The sequence below is a fragment of the Myiozetetes cayanensis genome, unplaced genomic scaffold (assembly GCF_022539395.1).
Source record: "Myiozetetes cayanensis isolate MyiCay16 unplaced genomic scaffold, myiCay2020 scf5-8, whole genome shotgun sequence".
Lineage (NCBI taxonomy): Eukaryota > Metazoa > Chordata > Aves > Passeriformes > Tyrannidae > Myiozetetes > Myiozetetes cayanensis.
The window spans coordinates 92620083-92641100 of NW_026087742.1; the positions used below are offsets into that span (position 1 = coordinate 92620083).

Below are 21018 nucleotides of genomic sequence, written 5' to 3' on the forward strand. Positions count from 1 at the left end.
TTCACAGGAGTGATAGAAAATCATAGCCAGGGCAATGGCACAGTATGTGAACACTGCAACAAAGTGTTACAGAAAAAGGTACTTGGGGCTGAGGGGCACATTAGGAAATCCTTGTGGGTGGAAATAACAGAAAAGTAGGACTTGGTTTCTATTTAGGATTCCCCTGCTAAAGACACCAATAATTAAATACTTAGTGAAATTAAATATATAGAGAAGCTGCAAAACTAGGTCAGGTAGCAATAATGGACAAGTCCAACTACAAGCAAACTGTCAGGCACAATGCCTCATCTAGATGTGATAAGGAGGTAAAAGTTTTGGACACAGCAACTGACTTTTTGTTAGAGCAGTAAACCCTTGGACACATAAGACAGGATGCTGCTCTGGGTTTAGTGCTACAGAGGACCTGCTTTAAGAGGTACTATTAGGAGAACTGCTCTGTAAGAGTTTCACAGTAAAGCTGAACTTATTGCGGTAGTGTAGTGGGATGGAGTAAGCCAAACAAATACATCACACAGATATCCAATTTCAAGAAGGGGAAATACATAAAAATCACAAAAATAGTAAAAGCCTAAAAAAGCAGTCAAAAAGGCAAGAAGCCTAAAGCAACCTGGAGGCTTTCCAAAAACACTGTATTAAACTGTGTGTCACATATCAAAAAGAAAGTAAACCAGTTCAATAAAAACCCTGCATAGCTCATAAAAAAAGCTAAGGAGGCTATTGTAGGGAAAAGGGTTGGTATTTAAAAAATTGCTGAAATGACCAGGAAAGCCCCTAAAAAACAGATGAAGAGTAAACGGCAACTAGGATGGCTAAAAATTAATGAGAATTTTTTGCAGAAAATAATCAAACTGATAATAAAAAGATGTTTGAAGAAAAACAATAAACCATCAAGGGAAACAGCAGTACCACATGATGCCAAGGGCTTATAAGAAGCACTCAGGGATGATAAGGCCATAGCAGAAATACTTAGTGACTCCTCTGCATAGGTCTTTACTGCTGAAGGTGTTTGAGAAGGTCCCAGATCCAAGTTACTCCTTGAGACAGATTAACTTCAGGTAAATATAAAGGAAGTAGATAAAACAGGTAAGGCAGGTGTTACTAAGTGAATAGGAGTGGGGGCATTCATCTGTAACTTCTGAAGGAACTTCTGTATGGAACGGCAGAACTGCTGGTCAAAGTGTGTAACCCAACATTACAAACTGCCACTGCACCAGTGGGCTGGTGCCAATGTTGGTTTCCACATGGAAAAGAGGCTCAAGAGAAGACCCTGTGAACTGTGGGCCAGTTTATTTGACTTTCCTGCTTGGCAAGGCAGTAGTGCACCTTAAAGAATACAATAACTTGAGCACAAGGATAAGCATGGTAAAGCAAGCCTTAGTGACTGTAATATACTTGGATTCTCATGACTGTTTTGATAAACTGTTCTCTGTTAGGAAGAAAAGGATAGTACCTGATGGTCACATTTCAAAATGGAGACAAAAGCAATGGGTCCTCTCAGACGTGTGCTCTAACTGGTTTTGCAAAGATTTCAACAGTCATCCACAAAAGAGACTGAACTGTGAACCATCAGAGTCTATAAACGATACTAATCTCCCTTAGGTTGTTAAATGTTATGCTGGTGATGAGGAATGGGGAGATTTGGTGATCTCCCATGCTGGGAGATCCAGAATGACCCCACTAAACTGGGTGAGCAGATAAGCTTGAGGGCTGGGGAGCATCAGGAATGACACTTAGAAGAAAAGAGTGGGTGTCAATTTGCTTAGTGCATCCTGTGTTCTGTGTACACTTCTGGTCTCTTGCAGCAGAGAGAGTAAAATAAAGGTACTAAGGATTGCAATGTTGCCTTCAAACAGAACCTAAAAAGGCGGCAACTTGTCCTTTTGGACAGGAGAAATATGAGAAGGAATAAACCAGAGAATTACAAAACGAGGGAAGCAGTGAGTAGCACAGAACTGCTCCAAGTCTTACAGTAGTAGAAATAGGATGTACTCGATGAAACCAAAGGGAGATTTGTGCAGAACAGGTCAGACAGTGATTTATATAATTTATATAATTTGAGTAATGAACTCCTTTGTGCCACTAGAGGTTGTGAAGACAGTTCACACAGTAACACACAGTTACAGCAGTTTCAAAAAAGGATTAGACAAATTCATTAGAGAAACACAGATACTGAAGGAAAATATAAATTTGGTTATCTTGCGTATAAGTGAAATGGATTGCAAAAAGCTGCCAGAACTCTGTGCTCCCCATAAACAGCATCTCTTACTGCCATGGTTGGGAACAGAGTAGTGAACTACATGTATCACTGCTTCCGTTTGAGAAGATGCTTCTTATGTTCTAATTTTGCATAAAAAAGAGTAAATATCAGATTTCATCAGATATGTCAGCTTACACTAACAAAGAGTTAGAAAGAGCTACTGCCATTATATCAGCTTAGAAGCCAGTTAATTGTGATGTACAAGAATTACACTATCAGTTGATAAAATTATTTTATTGGATTTAAACATTTCCCTAAGATATAACAGGAGAATTAGGGTATTTATGTGTTATATTTGGTCGGTTTATTTTTTTTTTTTTTAATTATGATGAAAAACATCTAGATCTAACCCATGTGTTAAGATTTAAACTTGTATGGAAAATGTTTGTAAATGAATATCAGACACTAAATTTCCCAACCGTATGGCATCCCAAAGCAGACAGTAGTAATTACAGATGAACTGGTAATAGCTTACCCATGGCCATTGCATTAGTGAAAGCAATATAACAGATACTAGCCTTCATGCTAGTCTCAGTTAAAAAGGAATGTTCAGGTATTCCCAAAAATGGCCTTTATGGGGGGACAAAAAGCTGTCTTTTAATTTCAGTTTCCATTATTCCAGCCCCTTGCAAAAACAATGGCTAAATGGCTTGAGCACTGTCAGACACTTGACTCAGAAAGTACAAAGAAAGATTTCAAAAGAGTGCATTTTCTCACTCTATAGAAAGATCAAAAAGATTTCCATTCACTTCCACTTTCTATAAAGCCTTCTAGGTTGGTTATGAAGTGAGGTTGATTATGAACTTCAATAGGTCAAACAGTTGGCCATTGTACTGAAAGGAGTTATCATTTCCTATGTAAGTGCATTAATGTTTAACAAATTTTAAAGGCACATATATTGTTCCCTGACCAATATACAGTTTTCAAAGGACTAAAAATATCAAGATTTTAGGAGTTGCAATAAAAATCTAGAGGAAAAAGAAAAAAAACCATGTTTTTAATTTGTTTGCAGTTTTTTGGTTTGGGCTTTTTTTGTGTTTTTCTGGTTTTGTTTTTGTTTTGTTCCTGTAACCCAGTGTTTTCATTTAATTCAAAACAGAATTTCAATACTGTATCAGTGTTTTCCTTTACTCTTTTCCCTCTTACCCAAGCATCTGGGTACTCCTTACACTATGTTCTCCACATGTAGCTTAGGGAACGGGTGAGTCTGTTGTCTTAGGAGAACAGTTTAGGAGAAGTTGTCTTAGAAGAAAATGAGAGGATGAATCTGTCTCATCTTAGGGAGGAGATGAGTCTGTTGTCTTTCCCTTTTCACTCTGTGCCCTCCACTAAGGCTTATACCATGGTTTCTTTACATGTGAGTTTGAACACTTCTTCAGGAGCTTCATATCTCACTGCAACTTCACTGAGCTTTTTGCCAGCTGTGAGAAGGGGAGATGAGGCAGAGGTTGATCCCCAAGCTTGGCTCCTGAAGCTCCAGCTCCAACCACCTGCCTAATTGCAAGGGATGGTTAGATAGATTGGATATTCGTAACCAGCTAACAGTAAATACAACTAGAAAATAACTAAGCTGCAGTGAAAAAGAACAAAGACTAGAGTGTCATTAGAGACTAGGAACAAAAAGCCAACTTATGGAGGAAATTCCCTTTACTCTTTCTACTCTGAAGGTGTGAACTCAAAAGCAAGACAGGAGGTGGGAACGTGTGTGGCCCGAGAAATATTTGTTCAGAGACTCTTCTCCAAGTAACAGCTCAGCATTTGCTGTGAATTGCAAACATGGTGATCAGCAGTGTCCTGATTCTATAAACATTTGAATTGGGCCAGTTTTCCTCCTGGGAATGTTTGCAGGTGTTCTCAGAACCCTGGCAGCAGCTCCGATGAGAGGCAAGAGGTTGCAGGCTAGCTGCTGCCTTTGCCTAGCTGCAGAAGCTCTCAGACCACTACAGTGGGCAGACGACACTTCTGCTGTTTTATTTTTCTGTCCCCACTGGATTTCAGCTGTGTCTGAACCCAGGGAAAATTGCAGGGCTGAACCCAGCCAAAATAGGATGGAGGAAAAACTAAACCCACATATCTCTGTCCAGTAGGGTTGCTAAGTGCATGCATTGATTTCTGCTAAGTTGCCTTTTGTCCCTAGAAACTGCCCGTGTGAAGCACAATTCAACTTTCCTGTGCCTTCATGCCTACACTTATGAGTTCTGAAACAAAAGCAGTGTAGACAGAAGCACAGGGCTTCCAGCTGAACTGCGCCTGGAGACCTGACACAAATCACCAAAACCTGGCTGAATCCTCACACATCTCAACAGCGCCTCTCTGCCTCTAGCATAGAGCCCCAGGAGGGATCAGTGGGCATATTTTGCAAAAACCCCTTTTTAAAAAACAAAAGTAATTGGATTCAGACAACAAATAAAAATAAGCATCTTTACTCAAATGCCTACTCAAAAGGAGTAGACATTTCTTCAGACCTTTACTCCTTTCAGAGTTTGCAATTGTTTTTAGCGCTTCAGTGAATTCACTTCACTCAACAGCTGCTGATGTGCATTCAATAGCAGGAGTCCAAAGAAAGTGCTTTTATTTGCCTGGTTTTGAGAGATCTGTCACAAACAGACTGTGAATTTCCAGGGAATGGTAGGGCTGACAGCTGGCTGCAGACCCTGGCAGTGCTGCTCCCACCTGAGTTCCAGGTGTCCTACAGGTGACAGCTCTGAAGCACCCAAGATGGAGAGTTATTGCAGAATCAGGCTCTGACGGACTGCTTCAGTCACTCTTACAAGTGCAAACATGCAATATGTCTATTGTGCGTGTAGTGAGTCACCTCGAACAGAAAATGTGTGTCGTGCCAGATTATACAGAGGTTTTGTGAAAATAAATATTCCCATTGAGGATTAGCATGAGACCAAAAGCTATGCCAAATTTGACTAGACTCTAAGGGCCAATCTTGTTCCTTAAACCAGATGTTTAACAGAGGTTGTGACATCTGAAGAGATCAGCAGACAGAAAATACAGGCAGTGTATCCTAAGTCAGAATGACATGTATCATTGCAGACAGGTAAAATACAATTTTTCAAGTGTTATAAAATTCTGTAAATCCCTTTTCCCAATACTTCTTCACATCTTGCACAGTTAACTACATGTAGCAAAATACAGTTTATGTTCTGTATCATGCTTCTTTTTTCTTTTTAAGTATCTATTTACAGGGAGGCCAGCATGATTAGTAAGAGGGGTTACTTACTTCCCTGAGATAAATCCAAGAGTGAGAGTGGTGAGCAAGTCCATAAAATCTGCCCTCACCTCTCAATCTAGATGGTAAGCAACTCACAGCGAGCTTCTCGTCAGTGACACCTGAGTGGTTCTGTACTCCGGCAATTTTACATTTTCAGCTTTTCTAACCTATGCAGTTACTTTTGTTTAATGACATCTTTTTTCTTGCAGACTTGGCAACTTGAAATTCAAAGTTACTCAATTAAAGAAGAACATGAAAAATATTTCAGTCACAAAAGTTGGTAGTTTTGCGACAGATATTTTCATGAACTCTAGTGAGCATCTTACAGCATCAGGTTTTGACTTTGAGTCAAAACTGGGAAGTGGCAGGGGGCACTTGCCAAACTTCATGTGCTGGATGATGAAGGTAAGGCAGTAACAGCTGGAGGGAGCCTCATGGGAATCTGTGTCTTGGGGGAGAGCTTGTTTGTCCTCAGCTTCATCATTTTGCCATTGGGTTATTGTAATGGAAAGCAGATCATGAACAGCTCATGGTCAGGGGATGGGAGTATAACCATTACAGTCCTCATGGCATGATAACCTCAGGATCATCTGACTTCCATGGAGACATCAGGACTTCTGCTGTAAACAAGAGTGTTCCTTTCCTCCCACCTACATTGTGACTTTCCTACCACCTCTCCCCCCACTCAGACGTGGAGTCAAGCTTGAGGAATGCAATGGGAATGAGGGCTGATGGCCTGCTGCATGGAGGGAAGGCAGAGAACTAAAAAATCTTATGAGGTTTATGATAGCAGAACAACAAGTACATGACCTGCTGCCACATTTCTTGCCTGACCTATTCTTAGAGATGGGTGGATGGAAAAGGCTGAGTCACTGTCTCAGCTGCAGAAGACCAAGCTGAACAGAAGGAGCCTGCCAGCCAGGGCTCCCAGCCATACAGGATAGGAACTGCCCTATTTCTCAGAGCTCTTAGTGGCAGGTGGCTAATCCCCTCCACCCCATCTCCTTTCCTCTGCCTCATTCCTCACTAGACCTCAAAACAAAGAACAGACTATCAGCCACAACATAATGCTGGAAGTCCTAAGCAGTTCCTTTCCAGCAGGGATTTCAGGTTTTGCATGCTTTCCTTCTTGCTTTAGTTCCTTATTGCTTTAGAGGAAATCACAGAGAATCACAGAATTGTTGAATCATTTATGTTGGAAAAGCCCTCTAAGATCATCAAATATACGTATCCCATGCATGTATGGGGTATCTTTTCAAAAGACAACATTTCATCAGAAAGACTTCAAGAATATTATTGAGTGATTTTGTCCATATTCATTTAGCATATCCATTTAACATCCCTAAAATTCTGATCTGATCAGCTTGTCATGGCCATCAGGTCCCTGGGCTATGACCTTTGAGAGAAGAATCTGCTACATTTCATAACAAAGTATTTCTTCAAATCTACAAGCTTTTGAGAAAGTAAAATAAAACAGTAACTTTTTCCCAGAAAAAGAATAATTGTTTGAATAATCTTAGCTATCTGATGCAAGGTCACCTATAGCAAACAGCATTAAACTAGTACCATCAAGAACATTTTACAGGAAAAAAACATTACTTACACGGCTTCCTTTTTCAGGGAAACACTGACATCCTCCACTGCAGTCTCTGCCTCCACATGGTCCTGTGTAACTCTTCTTTCCACCCTGCAAACCAGAACACACATAGAACAAAAGTTAAAAGGTATCAGCTAGAATACCTGGCACAGCACAATAAGCTTTCATTAGCAGACTCTATGGGAACTGCTCAAGCAAAGACCAGGATCAGATCTAGGACTTTGCAGTTGAAACCTCTTTAATATATGCTTGAAAGCATCCATGAGTGGCTTTCCAGTTCTTGGAGATCAGCATCAAGAAGTATAAGGTTACTTCATTCATTTCCTTCCACATTTTTGAAACACTACATCTCCACACTGAGCAGTATTTCACACATCTTTTTGACACATGCAACAGATATGTCATGGAAGCGCAGCTGTTTGGATTCTTTAGGGACACAGACTAAGTCCCAGGTCACAATGTAGCACACCCTTCTATGCATGCTCTAAATCCTTGCTGTATTTTGAAACATTTATGGGTGGACATAAAGAAAGATGTAGGTATCATGTTCAAAATCATATGCTGAACTCCTGCCTTCTCCCTTTCAATGGCTGCCTATTCTGGAGGCACATAAAACTTTCTAGCAACCAACCACTGTGATTTAGAAGTCAGACCCAGCTTAAGTAGGTGGTTCCAGTTACATCTCTCCTGCTTGTCCAGAACTATCTTGGCTTGGGCAGCAAATATATGGATCACAAAATATGCACCACTCCACACAAATCCTTGGATTGACTTCAACAGGTAAGCCAGCTCAGACTGTATTTAGTAAGTGCCTGTACAAAACACAGTTCAGAGACCTGAACAGCAGAGTTGCTGTGCATGCTGTGGTATGACTTTTATAACTGTAACTTAATAACTGGGAATATTGTGAGGACCAGCCTTTATCCCACCTAAATCCGGGGTTTTGAATGCTTAAAGTCCCCCACAGTGTAGTAAATAATCTGGGAAAGGAGGAAGGGATGTCTTGTCACTACTTCTGAACCTGGCTTGCCCCACAGTGAGTAATTAATACAGTCAGAAGAAAAAAAATGAATGAAGTCTAGTGGCTACCGTGAGCCACAGTCACTTATTCAGGGGACTCCACATGCACTGCTCCTTAGAACAAGGCAACCCAGCTGTAGGGTACAGAGTCAGGCTCTGTGCCACTTGCTCCCTTCCTGGTTGGAAGAACCCCGATTCAAATGGTCTCTTGACCCTTTCTGCCTCCTTCATAGCTTGAGCACACCATCTCATGAAAGGGAGGTGAAAGGGATATAAACAAGCTTCCAAAACAGGGTGCGTGCTCTGAGCTGCTATGCTGCTGCTTAAATAGGCAGTGATGCTGCTGTTCCTGCCTCTAGCGCTGACTTAAGGAGGTGAAACACAAAGAGGGACCAATGCTGACATGCTTAGCATTTTTCTTATGGCTCTAAGCAATTCCCTACTCAACATCTGAGGTTTTTGGGTTACATTTCTCAGGTATCCCCTTCTGCCTTCACACTACCTGAAAACACAGCTTTGGTATTTGTATTCCTCCCTGGCAGCCAAACGAATAAAAGGTATGGAGCAGGCACCAAGCATTGACTAAGTTCTCCTTTGGTTATATTTGTACAGTAGGCTCTTAATCTTATGACAAGAAGTAACACAAAGTTCCTAAAACACGTTCTTATGCTTGTATGAGAATGTTCATGTCTGTATCTTAACTATTTTTATAAATCAAAATATGTTTTTTTCAACATTATATTTAATTCTAGGGTGTAAAGAAAGAGGTAAGGTTTTCATACCGATAAAATAGGTCCATGAAACCATGCCCTGAGCTATTTAAAGATTAGGTGTTTTATTCAGGAAATTATTTCATGGATGTAACAGTGTTCAATGTCATCTTATGAATTCTGCTTCATTTTTAAGCTATTGTTGAGAGGAAATAATAAACCAAGGCAGTTTTATAAACTCCAGCAGCTTGCTATGGTCTATTTTTTAGTTAAATATTTGGATGGTCACAAATTCACTATCTCTGTGGGGTTTTTCTCTTATTAAATTATTTGCAGATGAAATGTGCATCTTTTTCTCAGTATCCTTAATTTTAAAGACTTTTCCCCTCAGCCCCTTTTCAGAAATTAGGAATAGTTCTATTAATTTTTATGAATGCCATACAGATGTATGGCCTGTGTGAACATATTGCTCTTCAGGATGGAGGTGTCCATTAAAGAGCTGTGTGCTAAGTAGTGCTGCCATTGATAACAATCGGTTTTGAAATTTCAGAGATCTATTTTTAACTTTTAGAGATTTGTTTTTGTTGGTGTTGTAAATAACAGTATATCCCAGCCTACCAGTAACACACAGATACAGTAATTTGATCATATGAGTTTTCAATTTCGCCTACTGAGAAAAAACTCAAAGAGAACAACAAGTTTATTTCTCTTTTTTTAATTAGCAGAGTGACTCTAAATTTGGTAAACCGTTGCTAAGGAGAAAACAGAGTATGAATCAGAACTATGGGAAGATATTTGTGCCCTTGCAAAAAAAAAAAAAAAGGAGGCCGCTAATGCTTATTTCAAATGGAAGTTCAAGGTCTATTGTTTGTCTATCCACCATACAACATTTTAATTTGCATGCTGTAACAATACTAGTAGCTAATGTGGGGACACATTGTTTTTTCCACAATTTTAGGAAGCTTTTTTTTTTTAATTATTATTTTCTCATTTTGTATCCTTTTATGCACACAGATTCTTCAGATAATGAAGATAAAAATCTGGAAGATTCTCCAAAGGTAGGGAACACAATGGGAACACATTTGAGACCAGCGTTAATATACCTCTTCTGGATTATACTTGGGCTTTCCGTATTACCTAATCTCCACTTTTTTTACTTTTCGACTGCTAATGGAATGACTTGGAGCTTTTTGTCACAGGCACCATTTTCTGTTATCTTCCACTATCTATGAATGCTTATCCTCTCTTGAAGACAGATCATGGCACTGTTGTTTAATCTTCCATTACTGGGAAGTTACAGTATCAAACATTATGACTTATAAGCTTGTTAATGTTAAAAAACAAATGCGTTAATGATCCTTCGAAAACTTTGTCAAAAACAATTTTGCCCATAGGCACACAATCAAGATGAAGGAAAATAAATGGACATATATCAGTCAATAATTAGACAGCAAAAAACACAGTTTAAAATTTAGTGGTGGACAACGTACTTTTAAAGTTTTACAGCTATTTATGTCCTGAGGAAGTCAAATTTTTGGGAACATAACACCAGTGGTGACAACCCTAAGCAGTTATTTTGATCTGAGCAGGAGGAGCCTTTTTGGTCAGTGGAGAGAACAGTAAAACCTAGGATACAATGTCCCCCATCCTAATACTGGTATTTAAACTGATCGACTGCACGTCTCCCAGAAAGTACCTTCTGCTTTCTCTCAACCATAAAGGTGGGTGGAGGTGACCAGCTAACATACAGCTATCCATCCCCTGCAAAAGTGCAAAAACGGGGAGATGAATCTCCTGATTTGTGCAATATGCAGTTGAATGAAGAAAAGTGTGCTTGAACCAGAATGATATTTTAGGATAAAGCTGTCTTCTGAGAAAACTTTCTGCTCCTGATCTTTCTCATGTTTTGGATTATGCCTAATTCCACTAATCTCTAAAAGGTCCAGAGTCTAGGCAGAGTCTAGAATCTAGTTTATAGATTCTAATTTAAAGTTTATGCAATATAGGTACAACATTTCAGACCATCCAGAGAATCTCATCAGGTCTCTTTCAGACACTTGAGCTAAATCTCATCATAGAAGGCTAAGGTAATTAGCAATGTAGCATAGGGTAACTGGTTGGCTGTCTTGTTTAGCCAACTGTAATGGTAACACTGTATTGAGAAAAAATTGCCACGGTAATAGTGCCAGAAACACCAGCTTTTGAGTGTAAAAAAATTGGGACCAATGAGGAAAAAGAAACTAGGAGTAGGTTGTATATTTGGGAGGAGTGTAGGCAGGGAAACCAACATCCAAGGGTGGTAAAATATGGAAAAGAAAAAACAGAGGAGTAGGGGATCCAATTAAGTGAAGAATGAAGCTGGTGAGGATATATCATGAGCAAGAGCAGGGACACCTGCAGGCAGCGGTGGTGCTGACTTGTGGGCACAAGCCTACTGGGAAGCCCCATGGGAGAGACCAGGCATGTCCCTGAAAGGTTTGCTGTGAGAAGGTGGGGTAAGAAGGCATAAACTGGTAAGGAAGCATACTCTTACACCTGAATACCAACTGCAGGAGGAAAGGAAATAGAATTGTAACTCAATAAGCCTTTTGAGTAATTTATCAGTTTTGTTTATAGTGATTTTGTACAAATACTAATATGAACAACAAGATATAAGATTTGTAATTCAGTATTTCTTACAGTGATGTAGTTGTGAATTAATACGAATAACAGCGATATGTTACTTTGCCAATTAAAGAATTATTAGGTTCTTAGAGAGAGGTGTTTTCTTTAATCAGCAAATCTTAAGTTATGTCCAACAACTCCAGTCTAGAGGGGGAGAGTTGAATTTGTGGAGTAAGATCCCTTTACAAAGCTTCCACTTCATCCTGGAGGCATCAAAATATCTTGTCCATCTCCTCCTCTTGCTGGCAGAAGTTTTGCTACTGGTCACGCATAAACGTATGTGTTGACCCAGCCATGTGGATTTTGATTTCAGCTTGCTCTTGGTTCTGAAAACTAGGCAGAAACTACCACACATGAAGGGTTGAAGACAGACACCCAGCTATTAGGGTACAGAACTGCTTACATCCACAGTGTTCAAAGCTAAGAGCTGGCTTACCTTGCGGAGGCCAGGTCAGAGCAGTCCAGAACAGATAACATTTGCAAGTCACTCTCTGTCCTCTTTTATCTATTACCTTAGCTATCCCCACAGGGGCCCAGCTCACAGACACTGACATACTGGAAAATGTGGTTACAGATCCTTTATTTTTAAACTAGAGCTGGAGAAGATGATGGAGTAGAAGAAGACTGAGCAAAGCAGCTTTACTCAGGACCATTCATTGCACACAATAGCACAACACTCAACACAGTCTCTTAGGAAATGGGAGAACTAAGTGCAGATCTCTGATGGAGAAAATCAAACAAACACATACACATAGGAAAGCTCTAACCAGCAGGTTTAACCAGACCAAAATGGATGGAGAAAGGGAATGAGGAAAGCAATTTAATAGAAAGGGAAAGGAGGGACTTTTCTGACTCTCTTTTTAACATCACTGGGTCACTGTGCTGGGATGAATATATTCATCATGTTCTAGGAACGTGAACACTACTTAAACACAAGCAAGAGAAAACACGTAAGTAACTGCCACTTATGTTTGTAAAGCTTGTGTAGTTACCTAGTGTAAATACTTCCACATTTTTACGTGTGTGAAACAGCAAGCATAAAATATAGGTGTCCCAACACAGAATCATTTTTGCCCTCTTGTTTTCTCATAATTTTTTGTCCCCAAACAATATTATTTCTGTACTTATGCACCTTCAGCCAACAGTAGATAACTTAAATGCAGTTTCCTTCAACCAAACTCTTAAAAAACCCAGAAACAAAGATGCAGTTTTCTTTAAAGTTTTCCACATATTAATGATTTATTTGTTGCTAATCTTGGCCACACTTGAGTAATTGTCATCTCTGTGTGCCCATTCAAGTACCTTCACTTCAAGGCTTGGTATACTAACAAAGAACAAAGGCAACCAGAGGACAGGCCTCAAAGTACAGTTCTATGAGTACAGAAGGACCAGGAAATATAAGCCATTTCCTCACATACAGCTAAAAAAAAATTACGGAAATTATAATGAAAATATTGCAACTTAGAATCAAAGACTCTGCTGCACACCGACATCTTCTTTGATAAAGTTTTGTGGGTTGTAACTGTGCATTAATGTCTGTCCTGACAAGCCCCATTCTGTTCACCAAGACAAGTTTTAGAAGGTCTGGGAGCTTCCTGAACAAACACTGAATTATGATCTGGGGGTCTGACATACTGCATGCTTCTGCAGTGGGGCAATGTACAGCACACTCGAACAGCGCATTCTTATGCTTCACGTGAGACTTCAGCCTGGAAATCCTAAGGGAATTCTTGGCATGCCTGTGAGGCAGCCAGCCCTCTGTGTCACCACCAGGGAGACCAGACTGGCCCACACCTCCAGTATGAACCTCTGCTTCCACATCTGACCTTCAGCTGTTGAAACGGACATTAATTTCAAATGCAGTTTATATAGCCCTGACTTAGAAACATTAATTTTTGCTTCCTTCAAAAGAAAGAAGAAAAAAATAAAGTAGGAGTATGACAGAGTAGTCCTGCTGTTGATGAACTAGACAGAGAAGAACTTCATTGGATTAAAATGTGACAGCACAGTTGTATTTACTCAAAACCAACATTTTACTCCTTAGAGTCGAAAACATTTGTTGCCTGTTGCCAAACTTACTTCTCTAGAAACATGTATAAAAAACCCATTCAAAACAAGTGTGGAGAACACTGTCAGAGGAGGAAGCCTGGATTGCCCAGTAACAGGCTTGGTTTGTCCTCAGAGCTACAATGTCACAGATGGAATCAAACATCAAAAACCACCTGCCCACAATCCAGCAGCTACTAGTGCACGGGACAGTAAAGATCCCTGTGAAGACCTTAACTGTGAAGGGAAAGAGAGAGAGAAATTGGCACAGTCAGAGAGGAAGGAAAAGATGTGGGTGTGGATCCTCTCTCCAACTGTTCTGAGAATTATTTCACTAAGAACTAATTCTTCCTTTCATATTTGAATGGGAGCCAGGACCTCTTCTAAAGTGGATGCATGGCAACTGCAATAATTTAGCATGTGACCTCAAAATCTTCTGAATGTTTACACTTCCCACCAAAAACAGGGGGAGCCATATATTTACATATTCTTCAATGAAAAAAACACTGGAGGAGGAAATGGTCTCAGGAGGAACATGAAGAGACTTACCACCATGAGAGCTGGTCTCCTAACCACTGCTTAATGGAGCCCTCCCAATGCAATGAGTAGAGCAATACTTGTGGCAATCAGTTATACATGATCAACTGGTGTGGAGTTTCACATGTTGTCTTCCTCTTGTGATGGAGCGTATTGAGAAAACCAGGAGGCAAGATGCCAAGAAAGCAAGTGGTTTGTTTCGATTCTGAGTCCTGATGGGCATGAGAATGTCAACAGAGAAGGAGTATTGAAAAGTCCTACTGTTCCCAGGGACTGGGATCCCTGTGTTCGATGTCTGGGGTGACGGAAGGAAGGGTAAGAGAACATGAGTTCTCTGAGGCTAAGAAGACCCAAATAGACAGAAACTTGTCTTGTCAAGCACGTCTCAATAAGTATGTTTGAGCCAGTAATGGGAACATGAATTCTGTATCTCTCAGAAGTGAAGCTATAAAAGACTTTCCTCTTATGGACTGGCTTGTGACTCTTGATTATATGAATCTTCTGGCATGCAGCCTTGGTTTGAAGGTTGCATAGTTTCACTTCAAAGCGAAACTTCATGGTTCCACATGTTCTCTTTATTTGAGGTACTAATTTGCCATCCCCTCTTCAAACTAAAAAGTTCTCTTGTTGCAGTCTGGAGACACTGTCTTGGAAAAATGGCAGAAGCCAGATATGATACAGTGTGAACTTATTCTTCACATTTTCATAAAAGCATTTCTAATTTTGTGGATTTCATCCAAACACATATTTACCCCAAAAAACAGATGGAATCCAGAAGGAGCTGCTGTGATATAGCAGGTATTAAAAAAAAACAAACCAAAAAAGTATGGTCTCTAGGAGGCTGAGTCAGAGAGTAATTCTTAAACCTGCCTAAATATAAAGCACAGATATTTGAATAACTGTCCAGGAGTCTTGCCCACCTGCCCAATGTGAGTTTGTTTGCCAACAGCACACTTCCAAGCAAGCAGAGTATGCTGTGACATCATTTTCTGTCAAGAAGTCAGTGAATGGCAGTCTCATATTTTACAGTTAATGAAGTTACATTCAGCTGTATTTTGCTTTTTCCCCCTCATAGAGATGTTATCCTAAGAAAGAGACTAGAATGTAAGATGGGAAAAATCAGTTGAAACACTTTACAGTGTCAAACAATAGGAAGTAGACATCACTCCTCCTTATTTTTGAATAATCTATAATGACATGGGAAAGTGAATCTAAAAAACAGCCACAGGTTTCTGCATGGAAGTGCTCCAGCTTTCAGGAGCTAATAAAAAAGGGTTAAGATGCAGAAGGCTTTTCCTAGAACAAAACTGCATGCAGCAAAGGAAGAAAAATGTCATCTGGTACTTCTCTATTTGAGACAGGTAACTTACCTGCCTAAAGAAATAAAAAAATATTGTCTTAGTCATCAACTAAAGCTCAAATATGTGTTAGAAAGAGAGAGGTGATGCTGCAGGCAAACTAAGCTCTTGGAAGAGTGTGCAGCCATGGTTAAAAATACCTCTTACATCTTACAAAGGGGCAAATATTATAATAATAATAATGGCCAGTCTTCGCGAGCGAAGATCCGGGGAAGGTCTTTCCACCTTCCAGCCTGCGCATTGGATTTTTTAGGTGAGACACAGTGTGCGCGGAACTGAGCCCACCCTTTAATCCTAAGGTTCATCTGCCGGGGCCAAGCGAGCTTGGACGGTGGCAGCGAGGTCCTTAGGACGTAGGTGGGTTGCCTTTAAGGGCTAACGAGCCCCACCTGCCCGGGAGTGGCCCTGACCGGGAATCGAACCCGGGTCTCCGCGGTGATAGCGCGGCGCCTTTACCCCTAGACCACCAGGGGCTCCATATTACACAGCCATTAAATGATACCTATGGCCCACAGTGATTACAGAAGGACAATAAAAATGTTGCTCAGTTTTACCAAGGCCAGAGTTGAGTTTGTTTGCAGAAAAAAACCCCTACAGATATAAGCCTAGTAAGACTTTGCTATGCTGCTCCCCTTCTGCCCACCCTCCTCCGGTGAGAGAGGGACAAAGGTAGAGACAATGAGTTGAGATAATTTACTGAACAGAAACAGCAATGGGATAAGACATCAACAGTAACAGCAATATTAATAACCAAAGCGTACAAAAGAGAGAGCGATTTACACACATAAAAGTGCTCACCACCCTGCCCCAGTTCTGCATGGCTGACGAGACAAAGACAAGACGGTGGACGTTTCTGAGCTGGTGCCATGTGGTGTTCCAAGAAAAAGGAGCAAATGGTGGATGTTACTGCATTCTGGCAGTGATATTCAGCTTCCAGAGATAAAGGAGAAGATGGAGGCTGTTACTGCAGCCGAGTGGTGACACACGGTTTACCCTTCCCTGAGACCAAGCCAATGGAAACCAATGACAGACATTCCTCCCCCCGGCCCCAGCCAGATCATCTGGGCTGCTCCACTCCACCACAGCTCCTGCCAGCACTGGTGCCCACGGTGCACACACTGGGTTGGGTTTGGCAGTAGTTGGCTGGGCTCGACTGGACTCAGCTCAGCTGAGCTCCATTGGGCTTGGCTCCATTCGGCTCGGCTGTGTTCGCTGCTTGGAGCTCTGTTCTCCAGTGGGAAAGAGGAACAAAATGTCACCGTTTCCACTGTGTGTTCCTTTTTCTTCCCCCAAAAGCCATGCTCCTCAGTGAGAATGTGGGTGGTATAGAATAGCAACCTAGGCATGCCCACACGGTTCTATGCTATGCCCCTCTCTTGGCAACTTCAAAAAAACTAGGACACATTTTGAAGATTGAAATAAATGTGCACCAAGACACATATGTTCATTATTAGTATTAGTTAAGGTAAGCCTACTGGCTTTCTTGATTATAATGAGAACTCAGACACCTTGTGAATATGTAAATCCCTAAATCTAGGTGAGTTTTTAGCTAAATCTGAGAGAAAGGCAAAGGACGCAGCAGTAGTTAAAGTAAAATCTGAATGGGTAAATTAATTTTTTTTTGATATCTTATTAACTTGATTCCATCTTTGTAAACGCATGCTTTTAGAGATGCATATTATTTTAGTCTATTACCTTTTCTTATGAGACAACAGACTCTCATCTAACATTCAACATGACATTCCTCATCTAAAAGGATGGTGGTCTTTAGAGCAAGAGTGCTGAGATACCTTAACATGAGCTCTTATTCTCAACTACCCATCCCTAGAAATTAAAAGTATCTCCACAGAAGCTACTTGGGTGGTTTTAAAAAGCAGTACTACGGAGTCAGAAGTAGTGTTTTCTAGTTATCAGCAATGAAGAAAGTCCTCTGACTTGCCAAAGTAGATGTAATCACTTGCCAGAGAATCTGTGACACTGAAAGGCACAGATTGTTTCTCTTTTAATTTTTACTCTATTATTTATGCAAATCTCTGTGCATTTCGTATTTGATCTGCACAAGGCTTATGCAAGGTGCAATTTAGTGGACAGTGTTATCACCTCATATCTGTAGTTATACTGCACAGTGGATCAAGAATATTTTCCATAAAGGAATGAGGTCAAAGACACTATCAATCCTTAATCTGAGTTTGGCTTTTGCCCAGTATCTTATATTACTGGAATAAAATCTCCTTTCCCATCCCTAAGAACAGAAAGACATTTGTTCACATACTAGTAGCATAATAATGAAACACAGCATCCACTCATTAAAGTAGCAATTCTATATTTAACTACTTCTGGTTTCCGAAGTCTAGTCATTTTCAGTTCTGGAAAGACATCCAAATAATGATATCATTTGCTTGAAACAATAGAAAGTCTGGATACTAGTCTATATATGGAGATATTTTTTTTTAGTCTATTTATAAACCACGCCAGTTATTTGACCTGTCTAGTTTACTCACCTACGTAAATTGGCAGACACAGGAAACTTACTTAAGAACATATTATTCTTAGTGATTGGTAAATCTTAAAAGTTGCTAAATCATACTTCAGATAGGCAACCAGTATTTCTGAAAAGTCATCTGCACCTATTACACTAAGAACGAGCCAGCCTGCAAATGTAGGGAAGATTTTTGCTTTTGAACCAGCAGCAATGTAATTGCACTAGCCCTGCTCATGGGGTAGGGACTGACAAAAACCAGTTGTACAGCTGTTTGCATGGCTGCAATATCTATATTTGTTCACTGCAGTGTAATGGTGCCATGGTTTCCCGAAATGTGAGCATAACCATTGAGATTTTATTCCTGTTTCATGTTTTTTGTAATTACTTAAAAATGATTGTGTATGAACTGCTTTTATCAACTGAATTACTTTGTTTTCCTCTGATAACTGTTTACAGACATAACCTGCTGACCTGGTTCTACTTCAGAGATCCTGGGAGCATTCTTTTTTCCCTTGTAAAGGATGAGGTTGGTGACAATTTTTAATGGTATTTTTTAATCTTGTTGTGCCTGCAGAATCAAATATAGCAGAGAAATAAAGAGAGTTGAATTTAAGTTCTTCCTGCCGAATAACTTAAATTTCAATTAGAAATATAACGAAGAACTGTAAGTATGGAATTACTCCTTAGAGCATGATTTGAAAGGAATGGATTTGCAGAGGTTTATCAGTGAGGACACAGAATGACTGATACTACTTTTATCATACACGCCGAATGGCCAGTCCAGTATAATGCTTACAGCCCTGGCTCAGTTTTCAGATTTGGCTGTTAGACAAATGACTCTAGTGGAAATATTAAATGTGGAAATTTGCTATGCAGTTTTTCAGAACTGCTTCTTGGGACTGGACTGGTATTTCCTTATAAGTGAGAAGAATGGGTAAGAAATTTGCAACAAACTGGAGAAAGAACTGCATTTGATGATGGAAGTGTTTACTGCTAACTGCTTGGTCAGATGCAACACCCACCATTTCCTTTCCATTTCAGTGAAGAAAAAGCCCATGAGAACTAGCTTTCCTACTGACCCATTTCACTTTTCACTTTAGATTTCAAAACTTAACCTCCTCCCTGAGCCGCCTTCTTTCTGCTCTGAGTTGGTCAGTGTTGCCACTGGTAAAAGCCTTGGGTAAAGGTATAGCAGATAAAAACGGTACAGTAGAGGATCTGACATATCAGGACTATAGGTAGGTATCTGTGAAAGTTTTACTATTTGCAATGGGGTCAAGGAAGGTAATTTAAAATATAGAAGAAAGTATTCAGTAAAAGACCAATCTCTTTCTTGTGGATATAAAAACTGATAGTCAGCTATTGGTGATAATCTCTTCTCACCCATATACTTCTAATCAGGAAAATGTCTTAATATGCTTTCTCATATGAGAAAAGAAAGGACCTGCAAAAGCTCTTTTTTATTTTTTTTTAAGATGTCCCAATGCACATTAAGACCACTAAACAAATTCAAAGAAGCATTATAATTCCTACTCACAAAACTCACCTGATATATTTCAATTCTTACTTCTACCCTTTTGATTACTTACCTACTCAGGGGAAAAAATCTATAACTCAATATGGTGTACTTGTATCTGTAGATTACAAAATCTGAAACCTGGAATGGCTGAATTAAGATATCCTGTACCCTAAAAAATAAACAACAGTTTTTTCACTGGATATTTCTTCATCCATCATATCTGCTTCTCCATAAATTTCATGGGAGGAGTGGGAAGGTGATTTTTTTTTGCAGGGAGGAGGTCCCATTTCCTTCAAAGTATGCCTTTGACTACACAAAAATATTACCACAGCTATACCACAAAATGATGGTCCAAGAGGTAATGAAGAATTTACATTTATTTACCCAGAATAAAAAAAAAAAAAGGATTCATCTTTCCCATATGTGCCACTGACTTTATACTTAAAACCTGCTTCGATTCAGTTTGGCAGCTGGGCTGATTTGTGCAATGTTGTAGAACTGAGTTAAAAGCACTTTTCCATAGTTGTATGATGAGTCATTGGTTCGGCTTGGTCTAGGACCCAGGACCTTCCTGTCTCCCAGTCCATTTCCCTAAATAACAAACAAACACTGTCTTCATTGCTGCAATTAGTCTTGTGGCTCAGTTTCCACACCAAAAATCTTATCACAGAACAAACAACTAACATACTGAGATTATAAACAACCAAATATCAAGCTTCTTTAAACTGACTTAAGGGATGTTCTTTGGCTTCTCTTCTGCATCCTTTTTCACTACATGCTTGTCTTTTGATGAACAGATGGACAAAAATCCAGAAGTGCTCATGCCTTTGCAGTATGCAGTAGAAAATAGAGAAGAATAAGGTAAAGAACACACCTACAATTCACTGTATCAGAAATGATATGGGGTAGACTCTTAGAAGTGGTAGAACAAACCCTGCAGTGCTCATCAAGCTTAAAGGTCTCAGCAACTGGTAACTGATGTTTTATTCAGAACATGTTCTTGTATAATGTGCACACCCCACCTAACTCAGGAACAATAGCCCTAAATTCGAAATCCAACAGAGGTTACCAGAAGACTGGATGTGTATATTCACTTTGCCATATGCAGCTTGCCAAAGTCTACAGAAGAGGTGCACACACAGGCTCCATCTTAGTTCGACTCTTCTGTCTCCAGACCAGCCAACCTGTGACCTCTTGGCGGTAACTATTTCTCTCCCTCTCTTTCTTTCTTTACTCCTTCTTGTTTCTTTTCTTCCTTTACTCTTTTCTTCCTCTTATGCGTAACTTAAAAATCCATTGAATGATATTTCACTAAAGCTGTGGTATTTCACTTAAGTTGCGGGTTGGTGTTTGCCAAGTGCAACCAAGGTTCCCTACTCCACAGCAATGCCTGCTGCCTAGTAAAACCCTTGGAAGGATGTAGAAGCAGAGCTCAGAATACTGTTTAGAGGGAGGAAGGGAAGTCTGTTTGTTCCTAGTAGCCTGCTATTAAGTGTAATGTTTTTGTGAAATATTTTCCTTGGTTGTATGTTGGTTCTGTAAACCCTTTATGCCAGAAAGCCCATTTTCTCCCTAAGTTGAAAGAAATCTCTTAGAGAAAATGTG

The 21018-nt window shown here is 40.0% G+C and overlaps 1 protein-coding gene across 2 annotated transcripts in view; it reads right to left on the reverse strand.

Moving 5' to 3' along the window:
- COL4A2 (collagen type IV alpha 2 chain) overlaps positions 1-21018 on the reverse strand; it is a 144111-nt gene that overhangs the window by 93651 nt on the left and 29442 nt on the right. For both annotated transcript variants that reach the window (XM_050333210.1, XM_050333211.1), the window contains exon 4: positions 7084-7167. In XM_050333210.1, the coding sequence (XP_050189167.1) occupies positions 7084-7167 (84 nt within the window). The remainder of the gene's footprint in view (positions 1-7083; positions 7168-21018) is intronic.